Raw genomic sequence first — 18,145 nt, 5'->3', positions numbered from 1 at the left:
CGGCACTATTCACAATAGCAAAGACTTGGAATCAACCCAAATGTCCATCAGTGACAGACTGGATTAAGAAAATGTGGCACATATATACCATGGAATACTATGCAGCCATAAAAAAGGATGAGTTCGTGCCCTTAGTAGGGACATGGATGCAGCTGGAAACCATCATTCTCAGCAAACTATTGCAAGAACAGAAAACCAAACACTGCATGTTCTCACTCATAGGTGGGAACTGAACAATGAGATCACTTGGACACAGGAAGGGGAACATCACACACTGGGGCCTATTGTGGGGAGGGGCGAGGGGGTAGGGATAGCAATAGGAGATATACCTAATGTAAATGACGAGTTAATGGGTGCAGCACACCAACATGTATACATATGTAACAAACTTGCACACTGTGCACATGTACCCTAGAACTTAAAGTATAATTTTAAAAAAATACATCAATTTGGAGATCATCTAGAGGAATCAAAAATTGTTACAAACCTAAAGATCTACATGGAAAAGTAGAGGCACTGGCATAATTTGTAAAAAAATTAAAAAGGGGGAGGCAATAGAAGCCATTCTTAAAATGGAAACTACTGCTCAATTGCTAATAAAAATGTTTCCAAAACAGCCTTTTCAAATTTTTAATGGGGAAGATGAGAAAGAGGGAGCACCCTGGCTGTTCTGTGCAGTAGCTGACATTGGACAGGGCTCGAGTTCTCCAGCGTTCTTATCAGTGCTAAGAATGTTGTGATGACTCAATAATCATTTTTTCCAGGAGACTTCAGAAAGCTTTTACTTTTTCTATTTTCTGCCAGTATTTCTATGTGCCCTCCATAACTTTGTGAATTTCAAAATTTATACTGTCACATTCAGTTTTCTTCAGCTTGAAGGGAGCCTCATATGTTGAATTATGCTGTGCTTTGTAAAGCATGTCATCATTCACTCCAGGATGTTTGATTTTAAGAGGGCGGAATTTGCTAAATGGTTTACTTCATTTGGTTTCACAAAAAAAAGTATAAAACTATGACAGAGGAAAAGTAAGTGTTTTAACAATAACCATCCATGATACAATATTTTAATGACCTGAGTTGGTTAGAGCACTTATATGACAGTTAAAGATCTATTATGTATGTAGAATTAACCTTACTGAATTCTAAAACAAGCATTAGTGCTCCTCAGTAGGCACGGCTGACCACAGGGGAGCTTGACCTGGAAGTTTCAGATGAAATTAGCACATACCAAGCCATTTAAACAAATACTTACTGGATATCTGCTGTGAATTAAGAACCACACCAAGTACCTGCCTCATGATTGGTAGATCACACACAGGAGTTATCGTTAACGTCTCTTTCCCCTCACCCTCTGCATGGTTATAAAGGCTGAAATTAGCCCTGTAAACCTATTTCAATAGTCCCTTCTTTCCACTCTCATTGTTAATATGTTTGCTCAGCACCAACAATATGATCTGGATCACTTCCTAGTGTTTTCTGTGATTCAAGACCTGCCTGTTTTTAATAACCATAATGCTGCTTTCTCTGTGCTCCACTTAGAAAACTCCTACTTATCCCTTAAGACTCAGTTTGAGTGCTACCTTTTCCCTATCACCTTCTACCATACCACAGACATGTATTCTGAGAGTTGAGCCTCCTCAAGGCTCCCATGGCACCTGCACATGCTCTATCATAGCTTATATGCAATAACTGTACCATAAATGTTGATGCATTTTCACCACTGACAAGCAAGCTGTACCAGGTCAAGATGGATATCATCATCTATACGTCATCCAGTGCCTAAAACAGACACTGCCAAACAAAATGAATAGATATTAGGTGAATGAATTAACATATAGTGAATAAACCAGGTTCTTGCCCTCAAAAAGTTCCCTATTTAGTTGGAAAGGCATGATTGGGCAAAGGGGAGGGGATGGAAATAAGATACAGAAACTACTACAGTGCAAACCAATGTTTGATAAGAAAGCAGGGTATATGGCAAGAAGCTAACAGTTACTATGTTGCCTAAATGTTTAGGCACCTAAAGGTGCCAGATACTGTGGTTGGCCTATTGCACACATTCTCTCATTTATTCCTCACAAAAACCCTGCAAGGTATTATTATTTCAATTTGATAGGCAGGGAAATTAAGACTCAAGGAGTTGAGGGCTCAGAAAAGTTAGTAAAGACTGGATTTGATCTCTAAAACCCATGCCCTTTCTATCACAATGATACAAATTCAATTCTGTGGAGTGTCAGAGGAGGGAACAAACAGTTACACCCAGAATGAAGAAAAATCACAAAAGGTTTTATGTAGAAGTTATAGTGGACCAAACCTTGAAGGGCTGGGGGAGAAAGGAGCTACATTTTAGATGGAGGAATAAAGCAGGCATGCTACAAATTCAAAACTTGTGAGTAGGACGCTAAATAGTCTGGAGTAAATTGAGAATATCTGCAGAAAGTCTCACTGAAAGAGAAAGTTGGGGCTATCCTGGGAGACCTGGGATCTCCCAGTCTAAGCACCGCTATTAGAAAAATAACCAAGAGCATAGGTCATGTTAATGATTGGACCTGTGCTGTCCTCTTCAATTATGAAGGATAGCAAATGAAAAAAACTCTGGCAGTATAAGTATTTCAGAGCCCTAAAATAAGTCTGATTTTAATATAGACATGTATTTTTAACCAGGGAGGAAATACAGCTACAGAAGTTAACATATTCAAGTGTCCTCTTAATGTCAAATTAACATAACATCATAGAAAATCAAGTAAATAGATTCACTTCACAAATGGGAGTCATATATTCCCTTCCGTAAATGTATACTTACAAAAGTAATTACTTTCATTAATCTTTTAAATTACCTATATCATACTCTTCAGACATCTTGATTTTAACTAAATACATGAATTGCCCCGCTTGCTGGCTTTATGAAATCTGATTATCAAAACATAACATGGCCATATTTAAAAGTATACTGGTTGTGTTTTATTTGTGTATGTGTGCTGACAGTTTTACTTATCAAGATTATGTTTTGAATGGCTTTTATAACTAATTTGTTCAAATGACATTCATAAACTAAGTGTGACTAATTATTTAGATGGTAACATCACAACTCCATTGAAAGGAATCTAAAATAAACAAAGTAAAGATCTTAAGTGGATTATCTCATAGATTAGAGAAGTCTTAAACATTCTTTATAGACTGCCTTTTTTAGGTCTTTTAAACATATGTTTCTCTTAAAGCAATTTTATGAGCTGAAATGTTATAGCAAATGTAGCCCTAAAGCTGTATATAATAAATAATAAATTTCCCACACTGAAATTAGTAGGATTGTCAGTCTAGTTAGTAAAAAATCTTTAATGTATGTTTTTTTTTTTAATTTTAAATTTTTGCAGGTGCTGATATGGTTTGGCTGTGAACCCACCCAAATCCCATCTTGAATTCTCACATGTTGTGGGAGGGACCCAGTGGGAACTAAATGAATCATAGGGGCAGGTCTTTCCTGTGCTGTTCTCGTGACAGTAAGTCTCACCAGATCTGATGGTTTTAAAAAGGGGAGTTTCCCTACACAAGCTCTCTCCTCTTGTCTGCCACCATGTGAGACATTTCCACTAACAGCATACAAGGGTTCCCTTTTCTCCACATCTTCACCAGCATTTGCTATTGACTGACTTTTGGATAAAAGCCATTTTAACTGGGTAATGTATGTATTTTAAACAGAAATCGAGACATTTCACTTCCAACTTTACATAGTAAATAACCAATATTGTTGGAGATACTTAGGGCCCTTATTAAAATGAATAGATATTTTACTTGTAATACTATTATTAATCAATAATATAGTAATGGGTACTATAAAATATAAATTTAGCTTTGAATTTTTTATTATATTTTCAATTTATGATTTATTTTCATAGATAACATATCTACACTTTTATCTAGCCAATGTCTATATTACTATAGAATATAAATTAGCAGCATGCAACTCTTTACAATTTATGGATCATTTCTTATTTTGTAACAAATGGTTAGTATTATAGACATTCTAGGCAGAAAGTAAGGCACGGTATCTCTAATCCTTTTAACTTTTAAAAGCATGGTGAATACTGTCTTCTTTTTGCCCAATGAAAGATATTCAAATACAAAGCTAAGAAAGATATTCTTATATAAATGACCCCAACTGCTCCTCTTAGTCAGAGATGAAAGAACTGAGACCCAAAGAAAGGCTCAAAAATATATAGCTTCAAATGAGCATATTATAAATTAAAGATTGAAAATCAATAATTTAGGCATTCACATCAAAAAGTTTTAAAAAAGAACACGTGAAATCCAACAAAACAAAACGAAGGGTATAATAAAGATAAAATCAGAAATTACTGAAATAGAAACAAAACATACAAAAGAGAGTTTCAACAATGCCAAAAGTTAGTTCTTTGACCAATAATATTGATAAACTCCTGGCAAAACTGATTGTGAAGGCAAATAGCCAATACCAGGCATAAAAATGGGAATATCAATACTGAGCCTAAGGACATTAAAATATCATAAGATGATATTTTAAATAACTTTATGCCAATAATTAGAGGCAACAGATCCTAAAACAACATTTATCAGAACTTTGTATGGCTAATAAACATAATGAATCCGCAACTAAAAGGCCTGCTTATAAAGATAATGGTGGTAACATACACCTAGAAATAATCACTAATACTTGTTATATTTCATTGTCTCCTTTTTTGCTGGTTAAGAAATGACCATAATCTAAAATTAGAATTGACTGAGGCAGTTCAGCCTAATATATCTTTCTAAACATATATTTTGTTGTTCAAAATAAAGGAATGGAGAAACTGCCCTCATGATATGAAGAAACTCTCATGTAAAATGACTTTCTTTCTCCTAGGGTATTATATTGGGAGCTGAGTTTAATTTCTAAAGCCATCCTTAAGAAAAAAATCGGTTTTCTGCTTGATTATTGTAAAATATTAAATTTAAATTCACTTGTTTTCACTTTAAATTGATAGTATATACTTATATGGCATCTGTATATACATCTCCATGGTGAAGTGATTCTCATAAAAAGTGACTTCCTCTTTTCTGAGTATAAATTTCAATGACAATTTCAACTTTTGAAGCCATCTTTAAGAATAAAAGATTTTTTCCTTGATTATTTTAAAATATTAAATTTAAATTCATTTGTTTTGCTCTAAATTGATACTATACACTTAAGTAGCATCTGTATATACATTAAAACTGTCAAGTAATAAAATATTTTTAAAGGAACCCTCAGTCTACAGTAGGAGGTAAACACTATGCAATCAAAACAGCACAAATTCTGCTAAGAATGAACTGCAATGCTCACTTATCATCCTTAAATACAAAACACTGGTCTTGCTAGGTGCCCTGTAACTCAAAAATTGGAACTATGATATGTTACGAATAGAAATTATTCAAGCAAGAACTAGCAAACTAGTTGAAAATTCTGATTCTTTCATTATATTTCCAACTTTATCCATGTGAGAGGAAAAACTAATTGAATAGCTTAAAGGACAAGGGAAAAAAAGAGAGTGTTTCAGGGGAACATAGAAGATCGAAATAATTACAAGTAATTACAGCTCCTGTAGGATTATGTTCCTTATTTCTTCCTATATCTCCTATAATACACAGCCCTGTAGTTTTAATAGGACAAATGTTTAAAAATTTTTTGAGTTGAAAGTTCTAAGTTTATATAATTCATCATTCATACAAAGAACCATGAGAAGATATAAAACTAGTGTGGTAAAATTTGGATGAAGCTGAATTTAAAATCAGTATTAGTCTTCTTTTAAAAAATAATTACAACCTTTATTTTAGATTTAGGGGGTACATGTGCAGGTTTGTTACATGGCTATATCATGTGATCCTGAGGTTTAGGGTATGACTGATCCTGCCACCTACATAGTAAACATAGTAACCAATGTTAGTTTTCAATCCTTGCTCCCCTCCTTCTCTCTGCCATTTAGCAGTCCCCACTATCTATTGCTGCCATCTTTATGTCCATGAATACTCAATGTTTAGCTCCCACTTATAAAAGAGAACATGTAAAAACCTATATTCTTAAAGCACTTGAAAAGGCTAGAAATTTTCTGAAATATGTAGTTGACCTATATAAAATTTGGGAAATGAAATGATGGGTGATAGAAGAAAGAAACATGGAAAGTTATGAGTGGGAATGTGGGGGACAAGTAATATGACAATGAGAAGAGGGCTTTCTAGGGAACAAATTCTTAACATTTAATGCCTAACATATTGAGAATAATTATATTTAGCTTGGCAAATTCATGGATCTAGCTTTGTAACTAGAATTCTCTAATACTGGCAGAAATGATGGTAGCAGAAAATCAGGATTAAAAATGTATTGTAAACAACAAAGAAGAATACCTTCTATTTCCAAATAATGTAGAATGAACACTATATGGCAGAGATACTGAGGATATTGAGGGGGATGTTGAGGTAGATGAAGATAAGGGGAATAATTTACTATGACAGAAGCTCATCATCTCATGAGTATGAAACAGATAACCTTCAGTTCCATTTCAAACAGCCATCAGCAAGTTAGAAGTATCTGAAGAAATAATGGTGTCTGTTGACCTTGTTACACACTAGTAACAATAGCAAATTTAAATTTTGCATATATTATGTTAAATTAATTTATTCCTAAATATATTCGTTACACTATTGTAAACAGTATTTTTAAATTTTTTCCCATTGGTGTATATACTAGCATATATATATATATATATATGGAATACAATTGATTTTTGTACATTTTCCTTGTATCTTATGACCTTGCTTAACTTGGTTGTTAGTTGTAACACCTTTTTTATACGTTTCTGAAGATTTTTTATATACACATTCATGCAATTGTGTCATCTATAAATAACATGCATGCCATTTATTAAGGTTTCTGGCTTTATTGTGCTAGCTGGCACCTCCAGCATAATATGAGTAGTTAATATTCTTGTCTTTTCTCCTAATCATGAGAAAACATTAGTTTTCATTTTAAATATGAAGTTAGCTATAGGCTTTTATAGATGCCTCTTATGTGATTGCGGAAGTTTCCTGATATTTTAGTTTATGTGATGTTTTATCACGGATGGATATTGAATTTTCTCAAATGATTTTCTGGCGGCAATTAGAGGATCATATGGTTTTTTATTTATTCTGTAAATGTGTTATATTATTTGATTTTAAATGTTCAGCCAGCCTTACATTCCTGAGATAAAATCTCCTTAGTTATGACATATTATCCTTTTTATATATTGTTGAATTTGATTTGTTAACACTTGTTAAAAATTTTTGCATCTATGTTCATAGGAACTTCTGAATTGTAATTTTATTTTTTTGTATTATACAGGTCTGCTGATAAAAAACACTCTCAGTTTTTGTCTGAAAATGTCATTATATTTCCTTCTGAAGAATATTTTTGTCAAATATACTAATCTATACTGATCTTTTTTTCTTTCAGCACTTCAATTGAATTGTGGTTCATATTTATTTCTCAGAAGAAGTCAGCATTTTTATCATTGTTCCCCTATAGGTAATATGTCTTTTTTCCTCTGGTAATTTTAAAGATTTTTCTCTTAGTTTTAGCAATTTGATTACATGCCATGTAGTGTTTTTTTGTTTATTCTGCTTGAAGTTCATTGAGCTTCCTGGATTGGTGACATTATCTTTTTTATCAAATTTGAGAATTTTCCTACCATTATCTCTTCAAATATTTTTCTGTCCCATTTTTTTCTCCTCTCTTTTGAGACTACAATTGTGTGTATGTGAAGCTGCTTTTTTAGGGTTGTCATTTTTACACTAAGAATTTCCAATTATTGTCATTATGTTCACATTTTTCTCCCTTTAAATGTTTGAATCTATTTATGACAACTGTTTTATAGTCCTTGTCTGCTAATTCCATCATCCTGTCATTTTTAGCCTATTTCTATTGACCAATATTTCTGCTTTTTTGTATGTCTAGTAATTTCCTGTTGAATGCTTGACTCAACGAATGCTATGTTGCTGAGTGTTTGGATTTTGTGGTCTTCTTGGTTGAGTGTTAAGTTTTGTTCAGGTATGAAGTCAATTTACTGTTGAATCACCTTGATTTTTTCAATGTATTCCTACCTACCTCCCCAAATACCCATTATTTTTATTTTTAAAGCCACTTTGTATGAGACAAAACTTTCAAAATAATATTAAATAGCAAGTATCCTTCTTTATCAGGGCTTAGTTTTAAAATTTGTAAGGATAGGTATGGAGTAACTCTTACTTTAAGGATAGATCAGTCCTACTTCTAAACATAGACTTTAAAAGGTAAATACCCTTCTGAATACCAGGGGTATTTAATGAAGGCTCCTGGTCATGTAGGAGCTCTGGTAGTTGTTCACATCAAAGATCCCTAGTAGTTCTTCTTTTCCTAGTGTTTGTGAATTTTGTTCAGTTTTACAGTTTTTATTGTGGTAGGGCCAATCCGGCACCACTACCGTCATGGTCAGAGGTATAAATCCCAAAAGGCAGTTTTTCACCATATCTCAGCTTTTCCTGGGTCCTTTCTTCTTTCTCCTTTGACCCACTAACTCTGCCCTTTATTCTCCTACAATTCTCTCTCAAGAACTGATAATCACTTAGTGAAAAGACCCAAACCAGAAACTAACTCTTATAACTCAATTCAAGGCTCTATTATACTATGTACTTTTTACTTCTTGGGATTAAAACACTAACAATCTAAGTTAGCTTTAAGTTGTTCGTTACTTGATATATTTCTTGACTTATCTTTCTGTTTTGTTTTAGTGGATCTGTCATTTATGTTTCATTTTTTAAAATTAGAACAGGTTCATTCATAAAGCTAAAATGACCCATATTGAGAAAACTGTTTGATTAAAAGCTGAACCAGCATTCTAACCATATAAAATTACCCAAAAAGTAACTTTAAGGAAGGCAAAGAGACAACTAATAACATACTTCTTCCAGATTTCTGGGTTCCTTATCTCATACCTGAGATTCACATAGTTTATTATTTCTCCTTGTGAGCTATTTTAGCTGCTTGTGAGAGAATAGGCTTAGATCCTACATGTTTTTCTTCTAACTTAAGAGCCTTTATGTTGATGAGATCTGTTCCTAGAATGTAATGTTCATCACTTTCCGTCCACAGAATATCTATTAATTCATGTTTATAAAGCATTAGTCACTTTAAAAATAAATTTTGCATGGTTTTATTACCTTTAAAGGAGAGAAAAGAGCAAGAAGAACAGAAATAAAACTGGTTTATAAAATGGGTCTTTAAGAAAGTATTTTTAAATTGTACCAGGAGGGAAACAAATGATTAAATGAGATTTTTAAGAGGCTGTGGGTCTAATAGTCTTACCTGTGTAGCTGAATATATTCTCGGGGTCTGTTGAGCAGGTGAAGGAATCTGTCAACAATCTTGTTTTTTCCTACACCCTGTAATTACACAGAAAACATTAAACAAAAAGAGGCTATTTTCCGGAGATAAGCTTATGCCAAACCAGAAAAGTCTTTTACCAAAACCTGCTTTCTCACCTTTTTACTGTTTTAGTTTATCATTCATGAAAATCAAACTGGCAAACATATACGGAATATCTCCTACGACATGAGGGTTTAAAAAATTTATTTCTAAACATACTAGTCCTAAGCCATTCTTATTTGAAAGGAAATCCATAAATTAGCCTTCTACATATTGATTTTTCTGTTCTGTAAATTTACACTGAAGTCTAGGCATCACAGCAGATGCCTATAGTATTAACCATTTCAGATTTGAAGGATGTCATCAAAGGTGATCAAGTAAGTATAAAACAATGGTTTCTCTAATCAGTTCTTCAGAATTATGATTTTCAGCTACAGAAAGGTAAATATAATACTGTACTTTTTCTATTAGAATCAAACACTCATTTCTTTTCCTTTTATCCTATTTTAAAGTCCTTTAAAACCTTGGAAACCTAGTGTATTAATAAAACTCAACTATATGTACTCTTCCTAGAAATGCCCTCATTTCCTTACCACTTACTGGTGCTGAGAGTTGCTATCCCTTTGTAGAAGACAGACTGTTAAAAATGGAATCCACCCCCCATGCTATTTCCCTATTTCAAAGTTTTCACTTAGAGGTGAAATACAATTAATGGGGTGTAAATCTTTTAACAAGTAGGTTGTGTGGAAAGAGTTATAGTTTAAAAGCTGACTTCGTATCATACATGCTAGCAAAAATAACTCTTACTGATTCTTATATGGGTTGAGCATCACTAATCCAAAAATCTGAAACCCAAAATGCTCCAAATTCTGAAACTTTTTGAGCACCAACAAGATGCTCAAAGGTCATGCTCAATAGAAATGCTCATTGGAGCACTTCAGATTTTGGATTTTTAGATTAGGGATGCTCAACTGGTATGTATATGCAAATATTCTAAAATGTGAAATGCTTCTGGTCCCAAGCATCTAAGATAAGGGACACTTAACCTACACTATGCGAGGCTGTAGGGTAAGTATTTTCATGGGTTATTTCATTTCATCATCACAACAGTCCCATGAGGTAGGGGTTAAAATTATTTCAGCCTCACAAATCAAGAAACCAAGGCTCAGAGGTAAGCACTGTGCACACAGTCACACACAGGTAATTCTAGTGAAACCAGGACTCACATCCAGGTCTATATGATTCTGATGCTCATAATTATAGTCCCTGCATTATGGAATATCTTTCTTTCAGTGTGAAACTGATTTTGCTAATCTGGGCCTTAAGTTATCTCCTTCCTCAATTCTAGGTCCATCCTAAAGAAATTATTAGGCAGACTGGGGCAATGTATGGTAGGCAGCACCAATAGCAGAAGCCCAATAGGGAAGCAGGCATTTTTATTGGTATTTTTACTATATACTCAAACATCTTGTGAAGAAAAACATTCTACAAGCATCAAGGATAGACATTCAAATCAATTGAAATGGTATGACTGAGTGCCACAGGGGGTAGAAACCATGTCTGTTTTACTTATCACTATATCCCCAGAGCTCAGCACAGTGCCTGAGAGTGCGTTCAATAAATATTTGTCAAGTGAATAAACAAATATAGGGAGTTTTCAAAGTACTGGAAAAGGAGTGAAGATTCTGGTAAAATATAAGTGGTGACCATATTAATAAGGATGCTGAAATTACGGACTTATAAAAGAAGAACGGGCCAGGGGCATGACTCACATCAGCAATCCCAGAGATTTGGGTGGCTTAAGTGGGAGGATCACTTGAGCCCAGAAGTCCCAGATCAGCCTGGGCAACACAGTGAGGCCCCATCTCTATAAAAACAAAAACAAACAAACAAACAAACAAAAATTAGCCAGGCATGGTGGCACATGCCTGTAGTCCTAGCTACTTGGGAGGCTGAGGTGGAAAGATCTCTTGAACCTAGGAATTTGAGGCTGCAGTGAGCCATGATCACACCACTACATTACAGCCTGGTGATGGAGCAAGACTCCACCTGTAAAAATAAATAAATAAATAAATAAATAAATAAATAAATAAAGTGGGATAAATTTTAAAAGTGAATTATTTCACCTACAAAAGATTCAAGGTTATCGGAGCTGAATGTCAAATTGACAAATTCACTAAAGTTAGAACAATGGATAATTTCGTCTTCTAGGAATCTTTTCAGTATCTAATTGGATTTCACCCAAAATAGTTTCAAGCCTAGCATAGAAGCACAAAGGAGGAAAATCACATTTGCATATTTGTATGTAAATTACAACCGGTATGTGAAACTTTAAATGGCATGTGACCATAAATATAAATTTTTAAATGGATAAATTCAGATGAGTAAAATGTCTGTGTTAATATATTCGTTCTGTTAAATTCAACAATCCTAGAAAAAGCAGACATCCTAAATGCATTACAATGTCAGAAATACAAAGGATTTCCTGGAAGAAATGTCATGAAAATGTGCTATCAAGGAGTTCCTCCTCCCTCCCCACCTCTGAAGTTATTAAATAGCCATGCTTATTCAAATTCCTTCTGAGCAAGGCATGATTTAGGAGTCACAAGTCCCATAAATGTAGTTTGAGTCCCAGCTGCCACTAAGGAGCTCTTTTGCTGTGTCTCTTTGAATGTTGGAGTCTCCAGAACCCCAAACCTCAGCTGTCTTGCTCCATATGCTCTCTCTCTGGGAAATACTACCCACTACCATGACCTCAGTCATCACATACAGCTCACACTTCTTTTCTAAGCTTCATTCAATATCCCCTATTCTTAACCATCAACTGAACTTCTGAAACAGATGCTTATTATCCTTCCACCCAAACCTATTTTGTCTCTTTTCAACCCCATATAACAGTATTGCCACATACTCAGCTGCTCAATAAAAGAATGCTAGAATATTTTTGATGGCTTCATTTTTCCCCCTCTGACCTCATGCAAAATGTCATTAGGATCTCTGCAGTCCCTACCTGCAAAACTTTTAGTTTTATTCTTTCCCTCCATTCCTTCTGTTTCCTTCATTCCTCTTTCCCTTCCAACATTTTCTCCCTCCCTCCCTTCTTTTCTCCCTCTCTCACTTCCTTGCCTAACTCATCAATTATTTGAGCACCTAATATTACAGCACTGTACTAGCTGAGCTGGCTATAATAGTAAAGAAAACAGCTACAGCCTCTCACAATATTCACAGCTTACAGTCTAGTAGGGAACACACACAACACATATAATAGATAGTGTCCTCATACGACAATCCAAGATGCTTGAAGATTTAACCTAAGGGCTCAGGAAGGCCGACTGCACAGTTATGTTTAGATTGAGATATCAAGGAATTAAAGAGGTACAGGGAAAGATGAAAAAGGGGAGTGTTACAGGTAGAACAGTATGTTTAAGACTCGTGGGTAACAGTCAGCTGGAGAGCTGGACAGGTCTGCAAGAAGTCAGAAGCTAGAGAAAAGTGAGAAAGGGAGTGGTAAGAAACCAGGCTAGAAAGGTAGGTGGGGTTTAAGTCTGGCAAAGCCCTGGAAGCCACTTAAAAGAGTTAGAACTGTTTCCTCAAAGCACCAAGAAGCCACTGAAGTAAAGGAATAATAGGATCAGAGTTTCAGTTTTAGAAAATTGCTCTGACAGAATGGTACGGTGGAGTCTGGTAGAGAGCAGAAGAGAAAGCAAGAAAGCAGTCTGAAATTCCTTTAAAATTCAAGCAGGAGATGATGGTGGTCTAAACTACGGGATAGACAGAAATGAATAGATTTAAGAGATATTTAGGAAGAGGAACCAACAGGACTTAGTGAGGGCCTGCAGTTAAGGATGAGGAGATGACGAAGTCAAAATTTCTGTCTTGGGCAATAGAATGGCAGGTCACAGAAGAAATAGGGGAGAAGAACTGAATTAGCTGGGTGGGGAAAGGAAGTCTAGCTATAAAAGGCAGTTTAATTTTGGATATGTTTACTTTGAAGTGTCTGCTTCCCATATCTGCTCCTTCCTCTCCAATTCACTGTCTCAGTTCAAGGGTAGCTCATCCCCTCCCCAGACTACCGGACAGGGCCTAATTTGGTTTGGTTTCCCACCTCCAGATTTACAACAAGACAATCCCCAATTTGTTTAATTATTTTTCTAAAACAGAGATCTCATCAAGTTGCTTACTACTTCATTTAAGAAGCTCTGATAATTCCTTTGAGGAAATGCTGAAAGCATCATCTAGGAAAGAATTTCTGTAAATATCCTGAGCAAAATGAAACAGTTATAATGACTTGTTCCTTCTAATCACAGTTTTTGCCTAGAATAGAAAATTCTCTGGATTATTTTAATTGAATAAATACATAAATAGTGTCTTATTTTTCCATTATAAAGTTACACATGCTCATTTTTCTCACTGGGAGACTCAGAAAACAATAATCAGCCAATGTCCAACTGCTTAAAAAATCTGCTAACATTTTCATTTTGTTCCTATACATATTTATGCTTACTTACTAGTAAAATTCCCTTAATATATGTGTAATTTGTATCCTTCAGTAAAATCAACATGAAATAGATAAATTTTTATATCATTAACTCTTATTGAGAATAATATTTAGTAAGTGAAAATTTGAAATGGGAGAAGAAACTTGTGGAATAAGAGATCCTAAAAAATAAAAATAATCTCATGAGAATGACGCTAACATTTATCATTCTGTTCTGCCGGACTGTGCTTTTCATGACAACGTACTGGCCAGAAGGCTTTTCACAGAAGCAGGAGTTGGGCAGCCCTTTCACTACCAGGTTAGGAGAAGTAGGAATTACGTGAAGCCCCACAGACAGGAGTCAAACCAAGGAGAGGAAGTAAGCATGCGTCCAGTTTCTGAGAGAAAAGCTCAAGGACCTTGACTTTAAGAACTCTGAGGGATTCTGGGACTCTTATAACTTCCTCAGGTTTATTATTTTAGTTACCCTGTTTCCTCAGAGAGATTAGCAATAAAATTCTTTACAGCAAAGGGACTTTGGGGCTTTTCTTCCTGGACAAGAAAAAAATAAAGAATGTACAAAACTCTATCCATGTTCCATCAAAGGAGGACAGAAAGAAAGAAATGGAGTAGGAGAAAAAAGCTAAAAAGGAATGAAAAACAGGCCAAGAGAAAATTAGTCTAGGAATGGGGTTTGGACTAAATGTTGGGACTTGAAGGCTGAAGGGTTTGTGATAGGCCTTGAGGGATCCCTGCAACAGCAGATAAACTCACAAGCATGCTCATCAACCCTTTGTGACTCACTCAAACAAGTTCCTTTCAGCCACTGTCTCCTAAAAAATACCCTTCCACATCCATGTCTTTGCTTATGTGGTTTCTTTTGACTACAACAGCTCATCCTTGCCTATCTGTCTGTCATCTTCCACTACCCCCACCTAGCCTTCTGATGAAATGTCCCAACTTTTCCAAAGCTTTGCCTATCTGTCCCATTGTTTTCTCTCCTTTAACTCTCAGCACGAGAATGATTTCCTCCTTTGGGTTCCTAAACCACTCTCTCTCACCAGTATACTCTAGCAATGTGCCAGGTCATTGGCCGGTAGATAGCCTTGCTTCTTGAGGCCAGGATCATCCCCCTATTCAGGTCTCTAAATGTGATGGAGTCAAAGATCAGTCAGTTTAAGGTTGTAAAATCACCTACAACACATGTCTGGGAGCTCCCTGCATGTTATCTAAGGTTCAGAAGGGAGAACAGTGAGGAAGCAAATCCAGATCTTTTCTTCAGCAATTTTAAAAAATGGACTCCAGGTGAGTATTTGCCACTGCCAATGTTCAGCTTTTTTGCATGTTCTCTGAAACTTGTTAACTGTGGGCCTTCTTTTAGTTCCCTCCAATTCTTTAATAATTTTCATAAAGTTAGTTCAGTTTGTATAATAGAGATGTTCTTTGCATAAGGCACTAATTTCTTTGTTAGAAAAGTCACCACATTAATGTCATTAACAAATACCAATTACAATAAAAAATAAAATAAACTAACATTATAGTAAACCAAGAAATAAATTTTAATTGCTTTAAAAAAATCCCATCTAATGTTGAACCTTCTAATTCTTTGCTTAAATGCCTAAAAATACACTGTGCTATCCCTCTCATGTGGGAATTTTTACCACCATCTGAGCTTAGATTTGCTTATTTGAGTAGAGAGGGTTTAGACAAGCTAATCTCTAAATACTATTTTACAAAGATATTCTTTGGTCTTATAACAAAATAAGAAATCACTGCTAATGATCACCAGAAATTTCTTACTTTCCAAATTCTCTCCATACATATATATTACTTTGGTAATCAGAAAAAAATTATGAGGGAGGGTCCAAGATGGCCAAACTGGAACAGCTCCAGTCTACAGCTCACAGCATGAGCGATGCAGAAGATGGGTGATTTCTGCATTTTCAACTGAGGTACCAGGTTCATCTCACTGGGGCTTGTCGGACAGTGGGTATAGGACAGTGGGTGCAGCCCGCGGACCGTGAGCCGAAGCAGGGCGAGGCATTGCCTCACCCCGGAAGCACAAGGGGTCAGGGAATTCCCTTTCCTAGCCAAGGGAAGCCATGACAGACGGCACCTGGAAAATTGGGTCACTCCCACCCTAATAATATTGCGCTTTTCCAATGGTCTTAGCAAATGGCACACCAGGAGATTCTATCCCATGCCTGGCTCGGAGGGTCCCATGCCCACGGAGACTTGCTCACTTCTAGCACAGCAGTCTGAGATCAAACCACTAGGCAGCAACAAGGCTGGGGGAGGGGCACCCGCCATTGCTGAGCCTTGAGTAGGTAAACGAAGAGGCCAGGAAGCTCGAACTGGGTGGAGCCCACCACAGCTCAAGGGGGCCCGCCTGCCTCTGTAGACTCCATCTCTGAGGGCAGGGCATAGCTGAACAAAAGGCAACAGGAACTTCTGCAGACTTAAAGTCCCAGTCTGACAGCTTTGAAGAGAGTAGTGGTTCTCTCAGCACAGAGTTTGAGATCTGAGAATGGACAGACTGCCTCCTCAAGTGGGTCCCTGACCCCTGAGTAGCCTAACCGGGAGGCAACTCCCAGAAGGGGCCAACTGACACCTCATACGGCTGGGTGCCCCTCTGACACGAAGCTTCCAGAGGAAGGATCAGGCAGCAACATTTGCCATTCTGCAATATTTGTGGTTCTGCAGCCTCCACTGGTGATACCCAGGAACACAGGGTCTGGAGTGGACCTCCAGCAAACTCCAACAGATCTGCAGCTGAGGGTCCTGACTGTTAGAAGGAAAACTAACAGAAAGGACATCCACACCAAAACCCCACCTGTATGTCACCATCATCAAAGATCAAAGGTAGATAAAACCACAAAGATGGGGAGAAACCAGAGCAGAAAACTGAAAATTCGAAAATCAGAGAGCCTCTTCTCCTCCAAAGGAACGCAGCTCCTTGCCAGCAACAGAACAAAGCAGGACGTAGAATGACTTTGACGAGTTGAGAGAAGAAGGCTTCAGAAGACTGGTAATAACAAACTTCTCCAAGATAAAGGAGGACGTTTGAACCTATCACAAAGAAGTTAAAACCTTGAAAAAAAGATTACACAAATGGCTAACTAGAATAAACAGTGTAGAGAAGACCTTAAATGACCGGATGGAGCTGAAAACCATGGCACAAGAACTATGTGATGCATGCATAAGCTTNGCAGCTGAGGGTCCTGACTGTTAGAAGGAAAACTAACAGAAAGGACATCCACACCAAAACCCCACCTGTATGTCACCATCATCAAAGATCAAAGGTAGATAAAACCACAAAGATGGGGAGAAACCAGAGCAGAAAAACTGAAAATTCGAAAAATCAGAGAGCCTCTTCTCCTCCAAAGGAACGCAGCTCCTTGCCAGCAACAGAACAAAGCAGGACGTAGAATGACTTTGACGAGTTGAGAGAAGAAGGCTTCAGAAGACTGGTAATAACAAACTTCTCCAAGATAAAGGAGGACGTTTGAACCTATCACAAAGAAGTTAAAACCTTGAAAAAAAGATTACACAAATGGCTAACTAGAATAAACAGTGTAGAGAAGACCTTAAATGACCGGATGGAGCTGAAAACCATGGCACAAGAACTATGTGATGCATGCATAAGCTTCAGTAGCTGATTTGATCAACTGGAAGAAAGGGTATCAGTGATTGAAGATCAAATTAATGAAATGAAGTGAGAAGAGAAGTGTAGAGAAAAAAAAGGAAAAAGAAATGAACAAAACCTCCAAGAAATATGGGACTATGTGAAAAGACCAAATATACATCTGATTGGTGTACCTGAAAGTGAAGGGGAGAATGGAACCAAGTCAGAAAACACTCTTCAGGATGTTATCCAGAGAACTTCCCCAACCTAGCAAGGCAGGCCAACATTCAAATTCAGAAAATACAAGGCACACCAAAAAGATACTCCTTGAGAAGAGCAACTCCAAGACACACAACTGTCAGATTCAACAAAGTTGAAATGAAGGAAAAAATGTTAAGGGCAGCCAGAGAGAAAGGTCAAGTTACCCACAAAGGGAAGCCCATCAGACTAACAGCAGATATCTCGGCAGAAACTCTACAAGCCAGAAGAAAATGGGGGCCAATATTCAACATTCTTAAAGAAAAGAATTTTCAACCCAGAATTTCATATCCAGCCAAACTAAGTTTCATAAGTGAAGGAGAAATAAAATCCTTTACAGATAAGCAAATGCTTAGAG

The 18,145-nt window shown here is 36.4% G+C and overlaps 1 protein-coding gene across 1 annotated transcript in view; it reads right to left on the bottom strand.

The window, feature by feature from the left end:
* Nucleotides 1-18,145, bottom strand: part of VWA8 (von Willebrand factor A domain containing 8) — a 384,129-nt gene that overhangs the window by 172,977 nt on the left and 193,007 nt on the right. The window contains exon 21 of the mRNA XM_017850208.1: nucleotides 9,368-9,444. Within this exon, the coding sequence (XP_017705697.1) occupies nucleotides 9,368-9,444 (77 nt within the window). The remainder of the gene's footprint in view (nucleotides 1-9,367; nucleotides 9,445-18,145) is intronic.

Source organism: Rhinopithecus bieti, unplaced genomic scaffold (assembly GCF_001698545.2).
Source record: "Rhinopithecus bieti isolate Rb0 unplaced genomic scaffold, ASM169854v2 scaffold_32955, whole genome shotgun sequence".
Taxonomy (NCBI): Eukaryota; Metazoa; Chordata; class Mammalia; order Primates; family Cercopithecidae; genus Rhinopithecus; species Rhinopithecus bieti.
The sequence above is the reverse complement of the archived record's forward strand: the minus strand, read 5'-3'. Positions and strand labels throughout refer to the sequence as shown.